General features: G+C 38.9%; 1 protein-coding gene across 2 annotated transcripts; it reads right to left on the minus strand.

Moving 5' to 3' along the window:
- Nucleotides 1-1,146: 1,146 nt before the first annotated feature.
- Nucleotides 1,147-17,828, minus strand: EEF1E1 (eukaryotic translation elongation factor 1 epsilon 1). 2 transcript variants are annotated; one of them, XM_041475495.1, is made up of 4 exons: nucleotides 17,652-17,828; nucleotides 15,434-15,634; nucleotides 8,861-8,956; nucleotides 1,147-1,788 (listed from the first exon to the last, which is right to left on the minus strand). In XM_041475495.1, exons 1-4 carry the CDS (start codon nucleotides 17,826-17,828, stop codon nucleotides 1,648-1,650), a joined length of 615 nt encoding a protein of 204 aa, XP_041331429.1. In that variant the 3' UTR covers nucleotides 1,147-1,647. The 2 variants fall into 2 exon arrangements, with proteins under 2 accessions (XP_041331429.1, XP_041331430.1); XM_041475496.1 differs by having other exon boundaries at nucleotides 17,627-17,782.
- Between the last annotated feature and the right edge of the window lie 1,840 nt (nucleotides 17,829-19,668).

Raw genomic sequence — 19,668 nt, forward strand, 5'->3', positions numbered from 1 at the left:
TATTACCATCACTTGCTCCCACACATGAGGGAAAAAACAAATTCATTTGAATACATGCTATTAGGTAACAAATGTTTGAATAAATTGGATATTAAGGGTACAAATAACAGTAAACACCTAAAGCTCTCAGGCAGTTGAATATGAAAAGTTTTGAGAAAGAAGTTTCTAACGTACATTTGTACTAAAGCCCACAACTCTTGAATACATGTCAAGATTTTAGAGAGGTCTTTGCAAGTACATAAGGTGAGGTTCTAAATAGCAAGGAACAAGAGTAGCTAGAAGTGGAGAATTAGGTCCCCAGGAAATGGTAAGAAATTTCTGAAACTTTTGCCCTTAAAGTAACTTGGTGTGCCTGTAAACTTCCAGTAAAATAATTAAGAATAAAATTAAGTATATTTATAGAAAACACCTATTAGAGCCTGGAATTGTCCAGGCTATGCTTATCCTTCCAAGTTTCTTCTGTCCGTTTATGTGTCAGGATATATTTTAATTACCTCATCTCATAATCTACTTTTTTTTTTTTTTAAGGTTTTTTAACATTCAAAATGCTCAAACATCTATCCAAGACAGCTTTTTGAATATTTACTGGGTGAGAGACTTCTAAGAAGCACATAAAACAAAAGAATGTACAAGTGAAGTTGTCTGCTAAGCACTGCTGAAGAAACCAACATAGTTCATTTATCAATTAAAATATTAAAGTGCTTTTGTATTTCTTTTGTGTCTTAAAATAAATGTCATCTGAATTGTGCAGAAGGTAATTAACCAATTCAAGTTAGCACTTTTATACTTGTTACAAATAAAAATCAGAGGACCACATTCTACAGTAAAACGACCCATCCAAATGTGTGATTCAACAACAGTGTTTTCAAAGCCCATTTTAAACATTGGTAATGAACTTGAAATTATCTTAAGTTGAGGGTTTTGGTTGGTTTTGTTTCAGGGCGAGAAAAGCACATCTGCACTTGCGTAAAAAGTGAAGCGAGGCACATGCAAAATCTCTAAGGACACTAACTTTGCTACCCAGTTTGAAAGGAAATGTTTCCACAGCCAAATCAGTAGACCACAAAATGAAGCAGGAAGTGAACTAACCTTTTAACATCATCTTTACTGAAGAAAAACTAGAAAGTTTCACAGCCAAATTAAGACTACAGTTTTAAAATAATTTATTCGGTCACATAAATACTTTGTAACATTTGCATGTTCCCTTTTTCACATCCTTGGCACACAATATAGCTCTTAACTTGTACAAAACTAGTGTAAACATCCATGGAAAACGAAAGGAAAGCTGGTTGATGTACATAAACATTCAATAAATAGCAAAAGGAGTGAATAATTGATGGTAAAGATCATGTAATTTCACTTGAATGTTTAATTAAAAGAACCTTAAATTTTTAAAAAAATAGTGAATTAAAACTCAATTTTTCCATCTTTCTACCATTTTTGCATTTAATCAGATACACAATAGCAATTCTTTAGTTCAAATTCTTGAATGAACAACAGCAATTCAATGCAGTTGTATTATTTGAGGCATTGACAGTTTCGGTTCACATACAGAAGGTTACAAAACAGTATTTGCAGGTTAGTGGCTTTGGACAGTACAACTTCTGAACTTCCACACCTCATTCCAACACGACATTAATATTTGCCTTAATGAGCATTAGTGTACAATCTGTTCTTGATAAAGACGACATTGGACAGATGCTGTCGGACACCTGGGTAATGCTGAATGTGGTTGAACCAACGAGACACATTAAGGTATTTCTCCTTTTCTTGCACTGTGAGGTCCACCTGCATGGAGAATAAATACAAGGCACCAGTTACACCAGTCATTGCATCATTAGAGTCATAAGGTGTTAAGATGAAATAAAAGTGGATCGTTTTACAAATTATTTAAATAACTTGTTACAGTCCAGCAGTGTTCTAGCCTAATTTCACACAGTAAAACTCAAACCCGTAATATGTATGGAAATTTAATTTACTCATAGGAACAGACTTGGAGGTGGAATATACAGTTGCATGGTAGAGAGGGGGAAAAGCTGGCATGAATTTAATGCATCTCTCTATTCCTGGGGTCAGGATACAGTACAGGGTGGTGCAGGGAAGAGTTCCACAACATGCACAACCCTTTCATGTTCATTTAGCAGACCATCTTGTCTCACAGGCAAAGCGACTACATAATGTTTCAAGGTGTATTTTAAGTACAGGAGTAAGCTTTTACCAGGCAATTTTGGACTGTATAGGAAGTTGTTTTGTATGACACTTGCTCAAAATGGAATAGTTACTAAAAATCAGCATAACTTAACTGCTCAGATCTACTAGCTTTCATTGTTAAGGTAGTAATGGCATGATTCAAATTAGAACAGTAAAACAAACTGGAAACCTGCCCATACTTCATAAAAATATTTGAAGTACTATCACACAGAACACCTTCAAGATAAATCAGGAAGAAGTCTCTATCACGCTATTGCAACAGCTCCTTTTCACAAGATACGTGGCTAAGATTAATGCAGAGTTTCAAGCCTATCCTTAATCAGAAGACTGGCTTAGGTAAAGTTATCTGCAGTTACAGATCCAAATTCTACCTTTAAAAGTCTTTCAAATTTAAGTCAGCAGCACCCTCAAAGCTTTTACTACAAAGTCTGTTATTACTTCGGAGTCTTTCAAGCCAGCTGTAAAACTATTCCTACCTTGTATCACCTGTATTAATATTCTTGATTAGACATTTTATGTCTTCTTATATCTCTGTAATCAAGTTGGCTTATCAGTTTAGACTATAATCTCTTTTCTCACATTAACATACTACAACTGAATTACAAGCGGGTTAGTCCTCAAAACAGACTATAAAACCTGCATGAGGAACAAAATGTGATCCTCACATCAACTACCCTATCCCATCTCAGCAATACTGAAACCAATCAGTGCAGGATTCACCTCACTTCATTTTCAGTTAACCAATTAACCATCAAGCTTAACTTAAATCTTGGCAATGCCTGCAATCAATGAAAAAGGGCACATCTGCAGAGGACAGTTCTACCAGATAAATAATGATCTAGACATGCCCCATATTTTTCATGTTTACCTTTCTAAAGCTAATCAAGGTTAATCTCCACAAAAGCTAAACAGATGGCATATTCCTTACGCTTTGTTCTACAAACACTAGATTTTATGGATGCTGCAGGTCCCCCCAGAATTTGGTTTTGGGCACAAGACAGCTGAAAACAAATCTGTTTCAACAAACTTTGGATCACAGAAAGAGCTAAACATACTCAATCACAGATATTCAGGTGTATGAGTAAAAAGCTACTCTTTAAACCCTCATCTTGTCTTATATTTCACCTTGTGACACACCGCCCTTTTGATTTCAGGAGTTTCCTATCAGATTTGCTGCTTCTCCTTGCTGTTCTCTCACACAGCCCAGCACTTGGCTTAGAACTGGGAAGCTTTAAACATGTAGCAGCAAAAAGAATGTAAGGATATATACTAGAAGATGAACCAGTGAAAAAATACTGAGGGCGAAGAATTTCAAGGAGTTGCAGAAGGGAATTCTAAACCAATGGAACACAGCATTAAAGCTCAATTAATGGGAAGTTAGGAGCATAGCAACTGTGACAGTAACCAAAAGGCAGGGATCTAGCAGCTGCTCCTAAGCGTAAGGAGTTGCTCTTCCTAAGGAATGTACCTGCCAGAATTTAAGCACAGCACTACAGATTACTTCCTTCTGCAATTTTGTACTGTTATGAACTTCAGTTCAGGAAGTATGAGAAAATCTGCTCTTCTTGCTGCTGGCATGGAAACGTAAACCATTGTTCCTACAGTTGCATAATCTGATAGAAATGCACAGAAACACCATAAAAATCAATTACATATTTTTGCAGATCTAGAAATATAAGAGAGTTACTGGCAATTAACCAAGTGAATAGCACCAACCGGAACAGCACTAACAAAGGGGGAAAAGTCTAGAATTTTTAAAGACATTACAAATGAAAAGTCGAAGCTATGGTAATATAACACTGTTTCACAAACTGCCTGAGTTTCTGCAAGTGCAGTATATTCAGGACCAAAAAAAACCAGTACCATTTAGGGGAAAGATGCTTTTGATCACCTGCAGTGTATTATAATTAATGGTAGCTGGACGCTGATGCTTGATATGAAGCTGGGGGACCATTTACAAAGTAACACAGTGCATGGAAAGAACAATGTGTGTGCTCTAAGGCAATCTAAAACCACTGGAAGTGAAGGAAGGTATTTAGGTATGAGCAAATACTAAAATACCAAAACGTTAAGTTCCTTCAGTTTACAGTAATCTTTTTCAAAGCCTTTACTGGATGACCACCTGGTTATGGAAAGGCTAAGCTAAATTTTATATTTTGCAGCAGATACAGTATTTCCTTCCCATCATCTTTTACTGATAATTCTTGATCATCACGTTTCTCCAAAGTAAATAAAAAATAAAAGTCTGGAAAACTAGTCCTCTTCCATTCTGTTAGTGTAGTGAAAAAACATCTGAAGGGCAAAACAGATAGCTATGCTAATAATAAGACCCCTTTTTGTACTCTAGGCACAACAAGCGAGATATTTTTACTTATTTACATAATGTACTCTATCAGTGAAATATATTAAAAAGCACTTTGTGGCATGCTCTACTTTTTACTCAGAACATAACTCTTAGGTTAATTGTTTAGAGATCACTTCCATGGCATTTTTTACAACATTTTGTTAGATGGGTATTTTCTGTTCTTCCTCATTAAATTAGATAATTCCCCCAAGTTAAAAAAGGCTGCTGTTCTGCTGTTAAAATAATTATTTGCTATTAAAGCAATTATTTTAATAGCAAAGAAGCAGACACTTAATTTGACAGACTTTTTTTTCTTTCTTGTCATGAAAAAAAAAGTCTTTTTCTTCCACCACAAAGCTCACTGAGGGGAACCAAGGTGGTTATCATACAATGCAACTCTTAAGAGTTTCTGAAAGGGCTAAAAATACACAAGCTTTAATTATATTTTCTTTCTGCAGCATTGGGGATGCAGGCATAAAGCCCCATTCCCACAACCTGCAGGTCACAGAAAATCTAAAAATACCTGCCTACATATGAACCTCTTCAGCATCAAGAAAAGGATAAGATACTATCTGACTTTTTAAACTTAGCCTTTAGATAGGGGACAAACAGAAAAAAACCCCAACAGCTGGATGGTATATTTAATGACATACATGTACTTTCACACAGCTTTGTTTAATTTTCTGCTGTTAAAGGAATAAGCTTAAAATTATATATTTTTTTTTTTTTAAGTTACAACTGCTCCTTTTGCAATTCAGTTGAAGAACCATTTTTAGCATCATTGCTTAGAAGAAAAGCTTGTTACCTCAGTACTAAAATTATCAGCGAATCTTAACAAAAAGTCATGGCAGTCTGTTTATGACAGGAAATGTTCCTTATGGAAAAAATAACTCCAAAATAAACTACTATTGTAGTTTATTATAGTTATAAATAACTCCTTGAAATTCTTCTCCCTCAGTCTCATTACAGTTCAATATTAGTGGTTCTGACTCAAGGACAACTGCTTAGTTTGTTCTGTACTTGATTGTATTTGGTTTGACACCAAAATTTTGACTGAGGCATCTTCCATTTGCAGATATAAACTTCACCCATAAGTAATTTTTCAGACCTTTTAAAAGAAATTTTCAACTCAGACATAGATTTGAGACAATTTCCTTGGTTCTGGCAACATTTTTGAAGTATAAAAGCAGATCAATCATCATACTGATTATTTCTCTTGAAATAAAACTGGACTTGTGCTGGTCAAAAACATTTAAGAATGAAGACATCTGGAAACTTTTTAAAAAATAATTTTTAAAATCCCCCAGATTAGAAAACAAGTTCATTACCACAGGGGGAATTTAATGCTTACTGATTGCCTAAGCTAACCTCAAGCAGTGCTTCTAAATTCAAGTTTTTGCTGCAATCTATGCTTTAACCTAGTAGAATTTTATTGTCCACATTTATCCACATATGTATTTCTGGAATTGAAGTGTCTACAAGACAACAATATTAGTGTTACATACACAGAGACATCAATTATATATGACAATGTAGATCACATTGACTGAAAAGACAGTAGCAAGCATTATATTTTTTGGGTGTTTGTGACCTATATTATGATGCAGAACAGCATGTACTATTTAGTTCCTGCCTTATTACTATGAGTGTGTATTTCTAATTAAAAGACCCAAAACAGATTCTGTGTGCAAGAACACTGAAACACTACCTGTGAATCTGATTCTCACTGATTGAAATAATAAGTCTTTTCCCACAATATGGATTTTTAAACACATGGCACTATTGTGTTTATTAGGATAACTAGAAGGGACAGGGAGAATCAAAGGCAGGCAACAACTGCAGAATTAAGAGTTGCTGCTGTTCAGTAAACAAAGTCAGGTCAAATGGATGAGCCCGGACAGTGAAGAACCAGACTCCAGAAACCCTCCTGGATAATGGGAAGGGCAAAATGAAGATGGGAGGGTGAAATGAATACAACGATGCATGATCTATACTCAGAGACCCCAAGACACCACAGGTGAAGAACTGAGCTATAGGAGTATAAAAACTTTTCCAACTAAATGTACATCAGAAGGGCTTTAAAGTTTTACTACTTAGCTTGTTCAGGATGACCATGGTATGCCAGTAGTATCTACAGTAACCTATCACTAATGTCGATGCTAGCATGTATTTTTTAGCCTATCAAAAGCAGAGATTAACCTTTGAGGTACTACCAGTGATGTTTCCAGATGAAATTTCTAGATAACTTGATGGACAGCAAGATCTGTGGGTTTGCCCTATGCCCCATGTCTCCCATTTCTACCTCCTTTCTTAAAGCATCATAGGAAACATGTATTCATATTTTGCACAAGGCTCAGCTAAAACAGTGGTGGATATGCCAAACTCCTTCTCTGAACCACAGCAAATGAGGAGATACAGCAGCTTTCCCTGCCTCCCCCATAAAGATTAGGGCAGAGCAGCAGCTCTGGACATACTCTCTTCTGATTACAAGAAAAATAAAAACAACTAAAAGACATTAGAAAAAAAACCAACACAAGATTCTACAGTTCAAGATCCTGCCTCTATATGTTTATAAATTCTGAAACCTTCAAAATACATTTAATTCCTAGTTAGTAGCTCCTAGATTTTCCTATTTATTTAGAACAGTCACACCGTTGCTTGCCCTCTATACCTTTCTGATTCAGAAAATTACCTTCGATGAAATCAAACATTTCAGAAACAGATGCTGTACTATAAACTTGTCCCAAGTAGTGTCTGGATGGTTGCAGGCACACAGGAGCACCAAGTCATTTGTTTTTACCATCTGTTCTATTTCCCAAAGCAATAACTTGTATCTTTTCATCTTGATTAGGTGGTCTACTCTAGAGCAAACTCTAAATTTAAAATGCGCTTGGATTTTCCCCTGCCAAGTTTTTTTTTTTTTTAAGTCTCATTTGAACTTGTATGCTCTTACAGAATATACAATCATATTTTTAGAAAATACTTATAGTCTTTTTTATGTCTGCATATCATATGTGAAAGGTAACCCATTCTGACACTGTAATCAACACATTTATCCTACTGCTTAAGATATTTTACAAGGTAAATACGATTTAACAGAATTAATTCTATGCGACTTACTCTAGCACGTTTTCAAAAACCTTTTGAAATGAAGCTTCCCTCTCCTCTGCTTGACACTTATTTGAACTTTCACTCCTGGACAGTCAAGATACAGATACATAAGTTTTCTTTCATTTCTGGTAAAATTTCACTACTTGATTGCCCCTCCCCTCTGCTTCCATTTTGAAATATATTCTTCTACACTTCTCCCAGAGCTCTGCTTTTAATTGTATAAAAGTAACCATTCACCCAGTTGATTGAATTCAATTCTCAGACACACATGCATTTGTCAGAGGCATCTGCTTCTAATTATCCTCACTCCCCCCCTCAATTTTCAAATGCAAAACTGATGGATTTCATCTTTTTCCAAGAATTAAGCAGACCTTTTTAAGTGAGTCCTTTGGTTTCTTCCCACTCCACAGAATGACAATGGCTCATTTACAAACACATTCCAGCCACCAAAATACAAACAGCTTCTACTGCTTTATCTTTAAATTAGCACTTGGGGTTCAGAACTGAAGGTGCACCAATTTTTAAGTACTTCATAGCAGCCTGAGTGGACTACAAATAATCTCAACATCTTCCCCACTCAGAACAAATTTATTGTTGGAGTGGTTTTTCTTTTTCTTTTCCTCCTAAGCACCAGCTCCCCATGTTATTTTCATATTATGCACCTTATCAAGTCTTATCACTTAAGCCTGGAAACCCAAATGACAATTTTTTGTGTCTCAAACTTTTTTATATGCATTAAGGAGCTTAATTTACATGCATTTGTATTTCTCTAATACTAACCAAGTTAATACTTTCAGTTCTGACACATCCTTTCAGCCTCATTTATCTATTTTCCCATGTATTTCTGTGACTGTAGTTCAGTGATGTTTCAGACTTGAAAAGGAGAGTCCTCAATTGTAGAAACACAGGGATAGGTATCATCCTTGCTATATTCTGCAGAGGAAACTAAAGCATTCTGACACTACAGGTCTTTTGATAGATCCATAGCTAAAGATTCAAGAATAAAAAACTTAAAAAGGCATTTAAAAAAAAAAAAACTTTAAAAGGCTTAAAACTTTAAAACTTAAAAAGGGCATTTTATTTTCCTCTGTTCTGTTCCATTCAGTAAGTTAACTTCTACAACAATAAAATGCCCTTTAGGTAAGTAATAATTATGATAGCTGTACATATAAAAATTATGTAAGTAATGCTTACCATGATTTGATGCAATCCATAGTACATCAAAATGTCTGCTAAGGTAAAAATGTTTCCTGCAAGGTAGACTTTATCTTCAAGGTGCATGTTAAGATCCTGAAAAGGAAGAAGTCATTACACTGCTGTACTATTGACTTTGTAATATATAATGCAGTTGTTAAAAAGATATATAAAAGATATATAATGCAGTTGTTAAAAAGAATAGAAATTTCCTCTGGAGACCATGCATATAAAATAAACACCAGTTTTAAGTTATCCCAACTCAGGAAACAAATCAATCAATAAAAGAAAAAATTCTAGAAAGTGACAAGATAATAAATATCATTCTTTGACAGCGAGAACTAGGTAAAATTTAAATGCTGGTCCGAAACAAAGTGCTTTATATGTAGTGAATTTTTTGTAAATGTAAATTATTTTAAGCTGACTCCACAGAAATATTTTCAAGTCTGTCTTTTCTTGGCTTCAAATTACTGCAATTAAAAAATTAGAGACCTGTGTATTTATTATGAGTGCAATTTCAAATGTTTAACATTTGATTAATAGAAAATGCAGTCCTATAATAAAAGGACCACATACTGTTCTTCCAGCTATGCCTGTCCTCCAGGACTCCATGCAGCTGGTCAGCAAGGTTCTGGAACACCGAATGTCTAAGAGCCAGGGAAGCACATAGGAATAGTGGGGTGGGAGACAAGATGTTTCAAGCTTGATGCTGGTATCTTGATACCCATCAGCTGCTATCACTTGACACCTGCTTTTATTAATGCTGAAATTACTGCTAGCAATTCTTTGTGACATTGTCAGTTCAGCTGCCTTCCAAGTCTCTAAGAAGAGAGAATTTCCAGCATTTTAAAACCATCTCTCAACTGTTCCGGATCAGAGGCTATGAGGGTGAAGTAGTAGAAGGCTTCCATTCAGGTTCAGTAAATAATTATTTCAAATGCCTATTAACGGAAAGACTCCTCTCCATTGCTTTTTGTATGCAGCCATTCTTTGCCAGAAAACAAGAAGCTGACAGGCTCACTGTTGCCCAAGTTTATCAGTTTTATCAGTTATCAGAGGACAAAGGCATCACACATCAGCTCTACCTCTTTACCTGTCCTTCCTTTTCTCCAAATCTTAGCTATTTGTCATCCCATTTATACACCTTTCTGCCTCCCACTTTTCTCTAAAGAAATATAACAATAAAATTACCAACTTTAACCTGGACCCCAGCATAAGCCAGCTTTAGTTTTACAATATTATTTTCAGACACCTACAAAAACAGTTTCCCAGCTTTCCCTTGGATTTGGAAACTCCTCTTATCCAAAGGGAAAAAAAGAAGCACAGAACATCTGCTTAAGTTCTCCTGCCCTAGAAACAGAGGTAAGCAACTTAAACGTAACTAACGTTTTCAAAAATTTTAATTTTTCAGTTTCAATTACAGCACATTCCATTTTCAGACATTTTATTGAAAAAACAAGTCTTGGCCAAGGAGAAGGGGGTTAATACTTGGTGAACAATAAAAAAATATTTGGCCTTTAGCATGTTGCACTTTTTGTGGTTACATAACTTTACTGACATAGGGATTTCCTATAATGCATATATAGAAAATAAACCGAGACCAAAACACAAAACTAGAATGTTGAGACTTTAAGACATCTAACCTTGCATTTGCTTTGACAAGTTTGATGCCATTAAGCCACCTTACTATTCTTTGATAACCTCTTCATGACAGGACTCCTGTACTTCTGTAATATTTGAACATCCCCATGTCTGCTTTGATTTCTTTTATTAGAGCAAATCAGGGAAACATATTAACCCCTGCATAGTTAAAATTCTGTAAGGTCAACTGCCCCTGGCTATGTAGCTTATTTTCTTTAGACTGGTTTACTGCTTTGTTCATGTTAGTGGGTGCTCAAATTACCTCAAACATGTAACTACAGCTCTGTGGAATTTCCTACAATGCAACACAAAGGAAAATCCAATGTTAAAAAGAAAAAACTTGCAGGAAAAAAACCCTCAAACCTAAATATCTGCTTTATTAGAAAAAAACCCGGCAAACTTGTCTGTTTTGAAACAAATTCTCTGACCAGCATTTTTCATTTCAATTAACAAGAAATTCCACATGCATTATAATGAAAACGAACACAGCTGAAATTATGTCTTCTCTCTCTCCTCCATTCTTCTTAGCTTAGGCTATGGAATCAGGATTTTGTAAAGCAAAAAGCTCATTATCTCTGAAGGTACCATCACCACAGTTATATCCCTGCTGAAAATTTTGGATTTCTGCATCGAAGAAATTACAGCATGCTAATTCTGAGTTTTACATTGCATACGTACACTCAAAATAGTCATCAATAAAAAAATCGTAAAACTTTAAAGGCAAGGTAAGCCATTACAGCATGAACAATTATTTATTCCGGGTTCATCAAGTTTTATGAAGCCAGTTAACTGAGCAAATTAGATTTTACAAAAATAGTTTAGTCTTGTATAAATTAGCATTAGTTTACAATTCTGTTTTTGAACATGTACTTCCCTCCCCTAAAATACAGACAGATATTTTGACTTCATTCTGCAAGTCACACTAATTCAGAAACATCATATTTTTTTCATGTGCATTAGGCACATTCAGTTAATCTTGCCTCATGGGTTATGCTTCCCATGGATGATTATATTACTGGCTAATAGCCAAATGTGCTGAAATTCCTGAAAGTGAAGTTTGCTCAAGTGACCACAGTAATAAAGTGAAATAGTGTTCCAGTCCTGGAGAGATTAATGAAAATATGAACACAAAACTCTATAGAATTTCTATCACATACAGGAAATTCAGGTCTGCTGGCTGTCATCTGAATAATTTGTCTTTCATGTACTGAACGCCACCATTAAATGAATTCCATATAGACAAACCCAGGATTAAAAGAATAAGATAGTCCTGGAAGCTGCTTGTAACTACATAAACTTACTGTTGCCATTCCCCCGGGAAACTTTCAAACTTCAGACAGATACTTAAGGCATAGCTGCATTACAATGCATTAATATGCACTGAACAACTGCAGCAATTCAAACACCATTTTTGGGTATGAGGGGGAGAAAAGCAACAGAAAAGAGTTGTTGCATTATTTATGGACTAACTGATGTATTTCCATTTGCTTGTTCTATGGGAAAAAAAATCCAATTTGCAGCCTCTATCTAGCAACAGCTCAACACATCCCATTCAGAGCACACTTCTGAGCACCCCCAGCGTTGCTTACTGCCTGTTAAATATGCAATCCAATGGCCCCTAATCCATTTAATCCGCTCAAACCGCGGAATCCCTGCCAGTCCTTGCCAGTTGTGACAGTGGCTCCGATAAGGAACAGCTCCTTCTTGTGACAACTTAGGAGCTTCCAATGGACCTAATCGCACTCTGATTTTGTTCTGGATATTTTGCCCACAACACCCTGCTGGTGTACGTGCTTGCGTTACACAGACATCCTGTCCTTTCAGTCAGCAAGATTCTCGAGGTCATTTATGCCCTAAATACTTTTATGTCTCTCACCATGCAAAGACAAAAAGCTGAGCACTCCCAAATGTTTCAGGAAAGCCCCTGACAAATCAGAACCCAAGAAAGGGTTTCTGCAGCCACATCCAAGAAAAGCAGAACTACACTTTGGATACATAGACATATTTTTAATTCTCATGCAAGACTCTTCTCTCTAACTGGCAGACTATGAGCTAAACCTGGTCTGGAAGAATATTATATTACTGAGTTTCTTGTAAAAGAAGAAAAATAATCAACAAATATTGCAGCAATAATAAAAATTCAATCTTTAAACCCGTAAATGTGCAAAAAAACAGTGTACAGAGCTGTGGATTAATGGCATGAACAGAGCATGGATTAACCTGCTTTTGCACCTGCAGAAACAGTAATTTTTCAAGCAAGCACATTAAATAGAAATTACAGCTCTCTTATTCAGATTTCTATTTGGATTTCATTATTACAGCCAGAAAGCACAGAAGACTGGGATAAAGCTAATTGAAATCATGGAACATTGTTCTGTATGAGACACTGGAAGTAGTACACATAGACTCTTAGTTATTATCCTTCAGAGACCAGAGGTTTCTACATTTTTGTGGGTGCTTTTAAGTGAATTTAACAAGGTACCAGTTATTTGTCAGAGGTTTCTGAAGATGGGGTGCGAGAGGGGAAGAATCCTCAGGTTTAAAATGCCTAAAATTGATAAAACAGAGACATTAAAATCTCCTAAACAAAATCCACTATTACCTAAGTAGACCTTTGATGGCACAGAGGAACAGAAAAAAACACTGATTATCCTGCATGACAAGTCAGAAATGTTCAGATTTTTTTTTCCTATGCAGCTTAATTTACCACTAACTAAATATCAAAGAAACAGAAGATTATATTCCTTCACCCTGTGGAAAAGAAAGTTAACATAATACACTGTATATTATGCTATCACTGCTATTGACATTCATCATTCCTATGGATCTGCTGAGGAACAAATGTAGAGCAAAAGTACTGCTCCCAGTTATTTTGTCAAGTACAGAAGCACAAATCAAAATTAGACAAAACTCAACAAGCCCGTTATTGGTCCATTCTGAACATTGTGACACTTCCTCTGGATGAATATAAAAACCCTGGTTGAGATGGTCTGTTTCACCATTATTTCCCTGCCAAGTAACAGCTTTAGGCAACACATTAGTAAGAACAATTTAACAACCTATTTTTGTAAAGCAAACAGAAAATCCTTCCTGTTCAAATTAACAAACATGAAACCACTTATTTACTGACATTTTGTAGAACCATATCAGTTAAGGGTTAAATAGAGGCAGCCTAAAGTTTATAGCAGAAGTTACTGAACTGTTTTTGGCGCAGCTATTATAGATTGTGGCTCTAGGCTGCAACCGTCCCAAGACTGCCATTGTGTATTCCAGACACGTTGTAAAACTACAGCCTCAGACTTCCCTCCCTATTTTAGTTCTTTTTTTTTCATCCGTACTCCCTTTTGGCACAGTATACTTTAATGGTAGGCTGCCCCTTTTCTGATTAATCACGGTGGCAAGAGAACAAATTACAAAAAAAAGCTCTTAATTGCTACACTATGAAATTATTAGTGCTGAAACAATTCCACAGCAGCCTTGTGTTAAAATAAATTCTGGTTATTCAACAATTGCTTAAAGAAAAAAAATCCACAGAAAAACATTTACATGCACTTAACGGCAGAGATTCACACTAAAGTAACACTGATTGCTTCTCAGTGAGGGAATTTTGCTTTGCTTGGAAATACTTGATACATCTACATATTTGTATTTCAGCATACTGTCTCTTCCACACACCCAGTGTCACTAAGGCCAAAGATGAAAAGAGATCCCAGCTCCAGCAGAAACTGCCATATCTCTGCATCTGGTTTTAATGCTCCAATGCAATTCTGCAAATACTCTTGCATGTGCTGACACTGCAGGTATCATCACTAAAACCATCCTGAGCAGATGAATTTTATAAACAAACTCATTATTTACCAATGGAAGATATTCCCCAGATACAATGAAACCAAGATAACTCAGATTATTTGGGGTTCAAGTGAGAGAAATGGTTTGTCAGGACTATCACCAAGCTGGTAGGTAATGCAGGCAGGATAGGCCTCAAGATCAAGAGGGCTATCAGCTCGAAGAGTAACAAAGAGTTGTTTTATATCACTTTAAGATGCATTTTCATTTATTTTAATAACAGTGTTAATACTGCTTCAGTTTATCTTTGGTTTCTGCACACCTTACCAGAGCCAGACTTACTAGGACTCTGCCAGCTTCAAGGAGAGTCAACCCTGCAGCTAACAAATTTCTAAACTCAGACTCACTGGCAGCATTGACCAATGTAACTCTCCATCTAAAACATACTTTTTAAACTAGAAAAAATCAACACTTTAAAAATTGATTGAATTTCACCGCTCTTTTATACATACTTTGTAAACAGTGTTTAACAGTGTAAAGCAAATTTTCTCTTCAAGTTGTTCCCACAAGACTGCAAAAACACTTATACTATTACCAGTTGCAAGGAGTAAGGAAAATAGAGTAAGTTTTGCTATTTGCTCCTTGGCATCCTGGCTGCTCAAACAACAAGGTTCTCTTTTGTGCTTCCACCTGTTTAAGAGGAACTAAGCTTCAGCCTACAAGAAAAGTTTAATAACAGCAGACCAAGGACTCCACATAAAGTATCTCAATGTTAAGGACAGTTTTGTAGAGGATCCTTTATGATTTCAGTTTTCACACACAATTCTGCCCTGTGCCTCCTTTTAGCATCAATACCAATTACCACAGCATCAAGTATGGCTTGTATCCCATAACTGCCACATCATTAAGAATAGGTCTTAAAACAATCAGAGAAGTGTTAGTCGGGAATACAACACCAAGGGTTTATGAAGATAGTAAGAAACTGGCACCTCACACAGGCAGCTGAACAGTACTTAGTGATACTGTCAAGCCCTTAGCATTTGTTAAATTTTATTAATTGGATGCTCATACACACATTAGCACTGTAATCTTATTCAAGTCTAGTCACTCCAAAATTCCATGGCAAGGTAATTAAGCACTCCTTACCTTCAGAATTGTTCTAGTATCCTCCTTACTGGAGCCTGCATTTACCCGGGTCACCCTGTATTCCAGCCACTGCTGCACCACAGCCTTCTCCTCGGCAGTGCTTCCCAGCAGCTGCTCCTTCCTGGCCTGCCTGACCAGGTGGGCAGCGATGGTCATCAACCCTGTCAGCCCAGGGCCATTGTTGGTTTGGAGAACAGGAACCTGGAAATGGAAAGAGAAATAGAAAATTAAACAAATAACTGAAGAAAGCAGTGTCTATATGAATGGCAATATATTGGTTTTTTATGCTCTCTCAGAACTTAGAAGCAATCATGGTAAAGGCGGTGCCATCAAAACCAAGTCTGTGTTGTTCACTTTTTGCTCTTTGGGGTGTTTTATCTTCAATTCTTACAGAAGAACATGAACAAACCAGGACACCTTTAGCTCCAATTAAGTGAATGCTGCCAATATTAGGCAGAAACAGCATTGCTTGTTCTACCACTGGCAGAAATCTTATTAACTGACTTCTAACTCATTTGCAAATTCAGGACTCTGACTTAAGACTGCGGAGTCCAACTTCTCTCTGAGCAAGCAGGCTGCAGTAACCACACCTCCTGAAAAGCTTATTCCTACATACTGCACCATTCCAAAACGCCCTGAACAGCAGTCAGGAGTTCACTGGTACCAGCAGGACAGCACAGCACATCTCCAGCTTTAGCCATGACGTCTTTGTGAGACACAGCAGCACGTGTTCAACCGTGGGAAAGGAAACTGGACCATCACCTCCAGAAATGAGGTGAGTGAACTGGAACTCACTGCAACAGGCTGAAGCCCACTCAGTCACTTATGACATAAAACGAAAGAAACTGATTAAAATGCAACACTCTTTCTTTTAAAATATTTGGCTGAACAGAGCAGCCTGTTTATGTCCAGATTTATTTACTCTAAGCTGCAAGTTGAAAGCATAATATTATTTTTGTACTTGTATCAAGAGTCTTCCACTACTATTAAAGTTTTTTTTCCACTGAGCATTCAGCCAGAAAAACTACACACAGATTTAGTTACTTGAATTTTTCAGCATTATGCTTTATGGTAATAGCACTGAAATACCAGCTGGACTGGAAGATAATTAAGGCAGTTTTTGCAAATTAAGAACGCACATAGATACTCAGGACTCTAGTCATAAACAGTCAAATTAAAAACCCCAAAACATAAGACAACTGCAGAGCTTCATTTCTTCACCAACCTTCTCCAGGAGGAAGGATCAAACAAAGAGCTCATAAATTTGTGACGGTCCCAGCTCTAAATTGCATTTTTCATGTCTCAGATGCCTCTTGAACCATGGAAACTAGTGTTTCCATACAAACTGTAAAACATCAAGACATCTAGAACCACAGAATCATCAGAGTTGGAGAGGACCTTCAAGAGCATCCAGTCCAGCATGCACCCAGCACTGCCACTGCAACCCTAAATCACTGAATCACCTCTCCGTGCCAACCCAGACAGCTCTTAAACATCTCCAGGAATGGACACTCCACCACCTCCCTGGGCAACCTATTCCAATGCCTGAGCACCACAAGAGGGAAAAACATTTTCTAATATCTAATCTGCATCTCCCCTGTCTCAGTTTAGGCCATTTCCTCTGGCCCTCTCACTGCAGGCACAGAAAATGGACCGGCTCCCAGGCCACTACAACCCCGTGTCAGGCAGGAGTACTTTAAAAGAATAAAATATTTAAGAGCAACACGTCCTCAATACAGACATCTTCCTATTATTAAAACAGCACCTTTTTCTTCCGATGTAATTTAATCAAGATAGCACAGACATAACTCGCACAGGCATAGGCAAAGGAAAGCGCTGAAAGAACAAGTATAAATCAAGTCGAAATCCCTTCCATGACACACGATGATCCTTCCCAGAAGCAGAAAGGAGTTTCCAGAACCTACAAGCTCGCAGGCAGCGAGGCCCTACAACATCCACAACATATGGCGAGGGAAGGGCTGGAGGGAGCGCAGGTGAGACCCCGCTCAAGGAGACGTCGGCTGGGCTGGTATCTGGGATTCGTAGCCACCGTCACATCGGTGTCTGAGGGGAATTGACAGGGAAGCTCGGAGGGAAGCAGCCATTGGGGAAAGGAGACCACAAGACGCCCGCCCACCCTCCCACGCGCGTCGCCACGGCCACCCGCTCCAGGCCCCTCCTCGCTCCCTTCACCTTCCGCTCCCCCTGGACGCCGTACTTGTTCCCGCCCGGCAGCCCCAGCAGCCGCTCCAGCAGCTCCAGCTCCTCCGCGCCCCGCACCGCTGCCGCCATCTTGCCCGGCGGGACACGCGGGACAGGGAAGGAGGGCGGCTACAACCGCTCGCCCCATTGGCGGACAGCGCCAGGGCGCCGCCGCAGGAAGCGCCACTGCCATTGGCCCGCAAGGGCCGGCTAGCCAATGAGAAGCCAAGAGAGGCTTCGCGTTCCGCCGTTCGAGGGGGAGGGAGGACCAGCGGGGGTCACAGAGGGCGCATGCGCAATCGCGGCTGCACGTCCCCGATCGCACGGTGGGCCAGGCACGAGCGCGCCAAGCCGCGCCTTCAGGGCGGGGCCTCGCGGAAGGGGGCGGGGCCTCGCGGAAGGGGGCGGGGCAGCCGTGAGGGGCCGAGAGGGAGGGGCCGAGAGGGTGGAGCCGCCCCTTCGCCCATCCCCGGTTGGGGTGCCGGAGGTGTCCCGGAGGTGTCCCGGCGCTGGGCTTGCACGGGGTCGGTTTTGTTGGAAAAAACCGTAGCGATTCCGGAGTCCAATCCACGACCCAGCACCTCCATGTCAGTTGGACCATGGCACTGACTGCCACGTCCACCAAAGTGTCCTTCAACATTTCCAGAGATGATGACTCCACCACCTCCCCCAGCAGCCCGTTCCAATGCCAATTCCACCTTTTCTGTGGAAAAATTCTTCCTGATGTCCAGCCTGAACATCTGGCAGCTTTTGGCCATTTCTTCTTGCTCTGTTGCTGGTTGCCTGGGGGAAGAGGCCGACTCCCACCTGGCTCCAGCCTCCTTTCAGGCAGTTGCAGGGTGATACGGTCACCCCTGAGGCTCCTCTCCTCCGGGCTCAACATCCCCACCTCGCCCAGCCGCTCCTCACAGCACTCGTGCTTCGCTGCCCTCTCTGGACCTGCTTCAGCTCTTTCCCCGGGTTCCCATACCCGCGGTGTCCCGGCCTGCCTGCCCCTCGCTGCTCGATTCCATGCATGGCTCAGTGCCACACAAGGGGCTGCCCTGATGTGTCCCTGGGGGATGCCCTCCGGTTATCCACGTCCCTCCCTCCTCGGCTTCTTGAAAGCCATTCTCAGGCACCTGCCCTGATGTGTCCCTGGGGGATGCCCTCCGGTTATCCACGTCCCTCCCTCCTCCTCGGCTTCTCGAAAGCCATTCTCAGGCACCGCTTCTATCCATCCATTCACCTGTTCTACCTTCCTCCATCTGGCAAGTCTTGGACTCGTTGTCCAAGTGCAGCCAAATTTAGCAGGGGAGGTGAAGTTTTGTGGAGAATTACATCACTAGGAATCTTGTGAAAATATCAGCCAGAACCAAGGTGCTGCCCAAGGGCATCAAAGGAGGAGGAGGAGGAGAGATAAAAGTAGGGTTAAGAAAATCATCCTAATCACCGCTGTTAATAGTAGAAGTGGAGTTAAGAGATAAGCCTCACAAAATCTCAGCTGGCCATGAAATAGCCTTATTTAACTGCACTTTAGTGTATTTGACATTTAATGAAGACATGATTTAATCACCTTTCCAATGGAAGATACTCTGCTGCAGATGTATACTTTTACATCTGATCATGTAATGTTCAGATGTTAGGAATTAAAACAGTTTTAGACTTTAGGTTTATTTGTGCAGAGTATCAAACTGCAATTCTTAATAGAAGACTATTAAGCACCAAATTAACATTTTTTTACTAGAAAGACTGAGCTAATTTTGTCCTACTAGTGGCATTTTCACAATACAGGCTCAGTGCTATCACTGCGTTAGTCACCTCAGATAAGATGATCCTGACAAATGTCCTGTTTCTCTAGTGAAACATTTTATCTTGATACAAGGTGACATTTAGATTTGTACCTTCTGTTATAGAAAAAGTCTGAAAGTGGACACTGAGCCTTCCTCTGGCTGGGGAGTAAATCTGAAATCGCGAGTGGATTTTTAGGCTTTATAGGATCTTTTATATTAACATCTGCACAGCACTTAATTAAAAAAAAAAAACAACAACAA

Source organism: Pyrgilauda ruficollis, unplaced genomic scaffold, assembly GCF_017590135.1.
Source record: "Pyrgilauda ruficollis isolate IOZ18807 unplaced genomic scaffold, ASM1759013v1 scaffold35, whole genome shotgun sequence".
Classification (NCBI taxonomy): Eukaryota; Metazoa; Chordata; class Aves; order Passeriformes; family Passeridae; genus Pyrgilauda; species Pyrgilauda ruficollis.

Bases quoted from the DNA above. Each gene is read 5' to 3' on its own strand.
- EEF1E1 (XM_041475495.1), bottom strand. From the start codon at position 17,828: ATGGCAGTGGCGCTTCCTGCGGCGGCGCCCTGGCGCTGTCCGCCAATG. The intron at 15,635-17,651 runs GTACGGCGTCCA...TTCCATTTCCAG, and splicing joins GGGCTGCCGGGCGGGAACAA to GTTCCTGTTCTCCAAACCAA. The intron at 1,789-8,860 runs GTAAGCATTACT...TTCTCCATGCAG, and splicing joins ATGGATTGCATCAAATCATG to GTGGACCTCACAGTGCAAGA.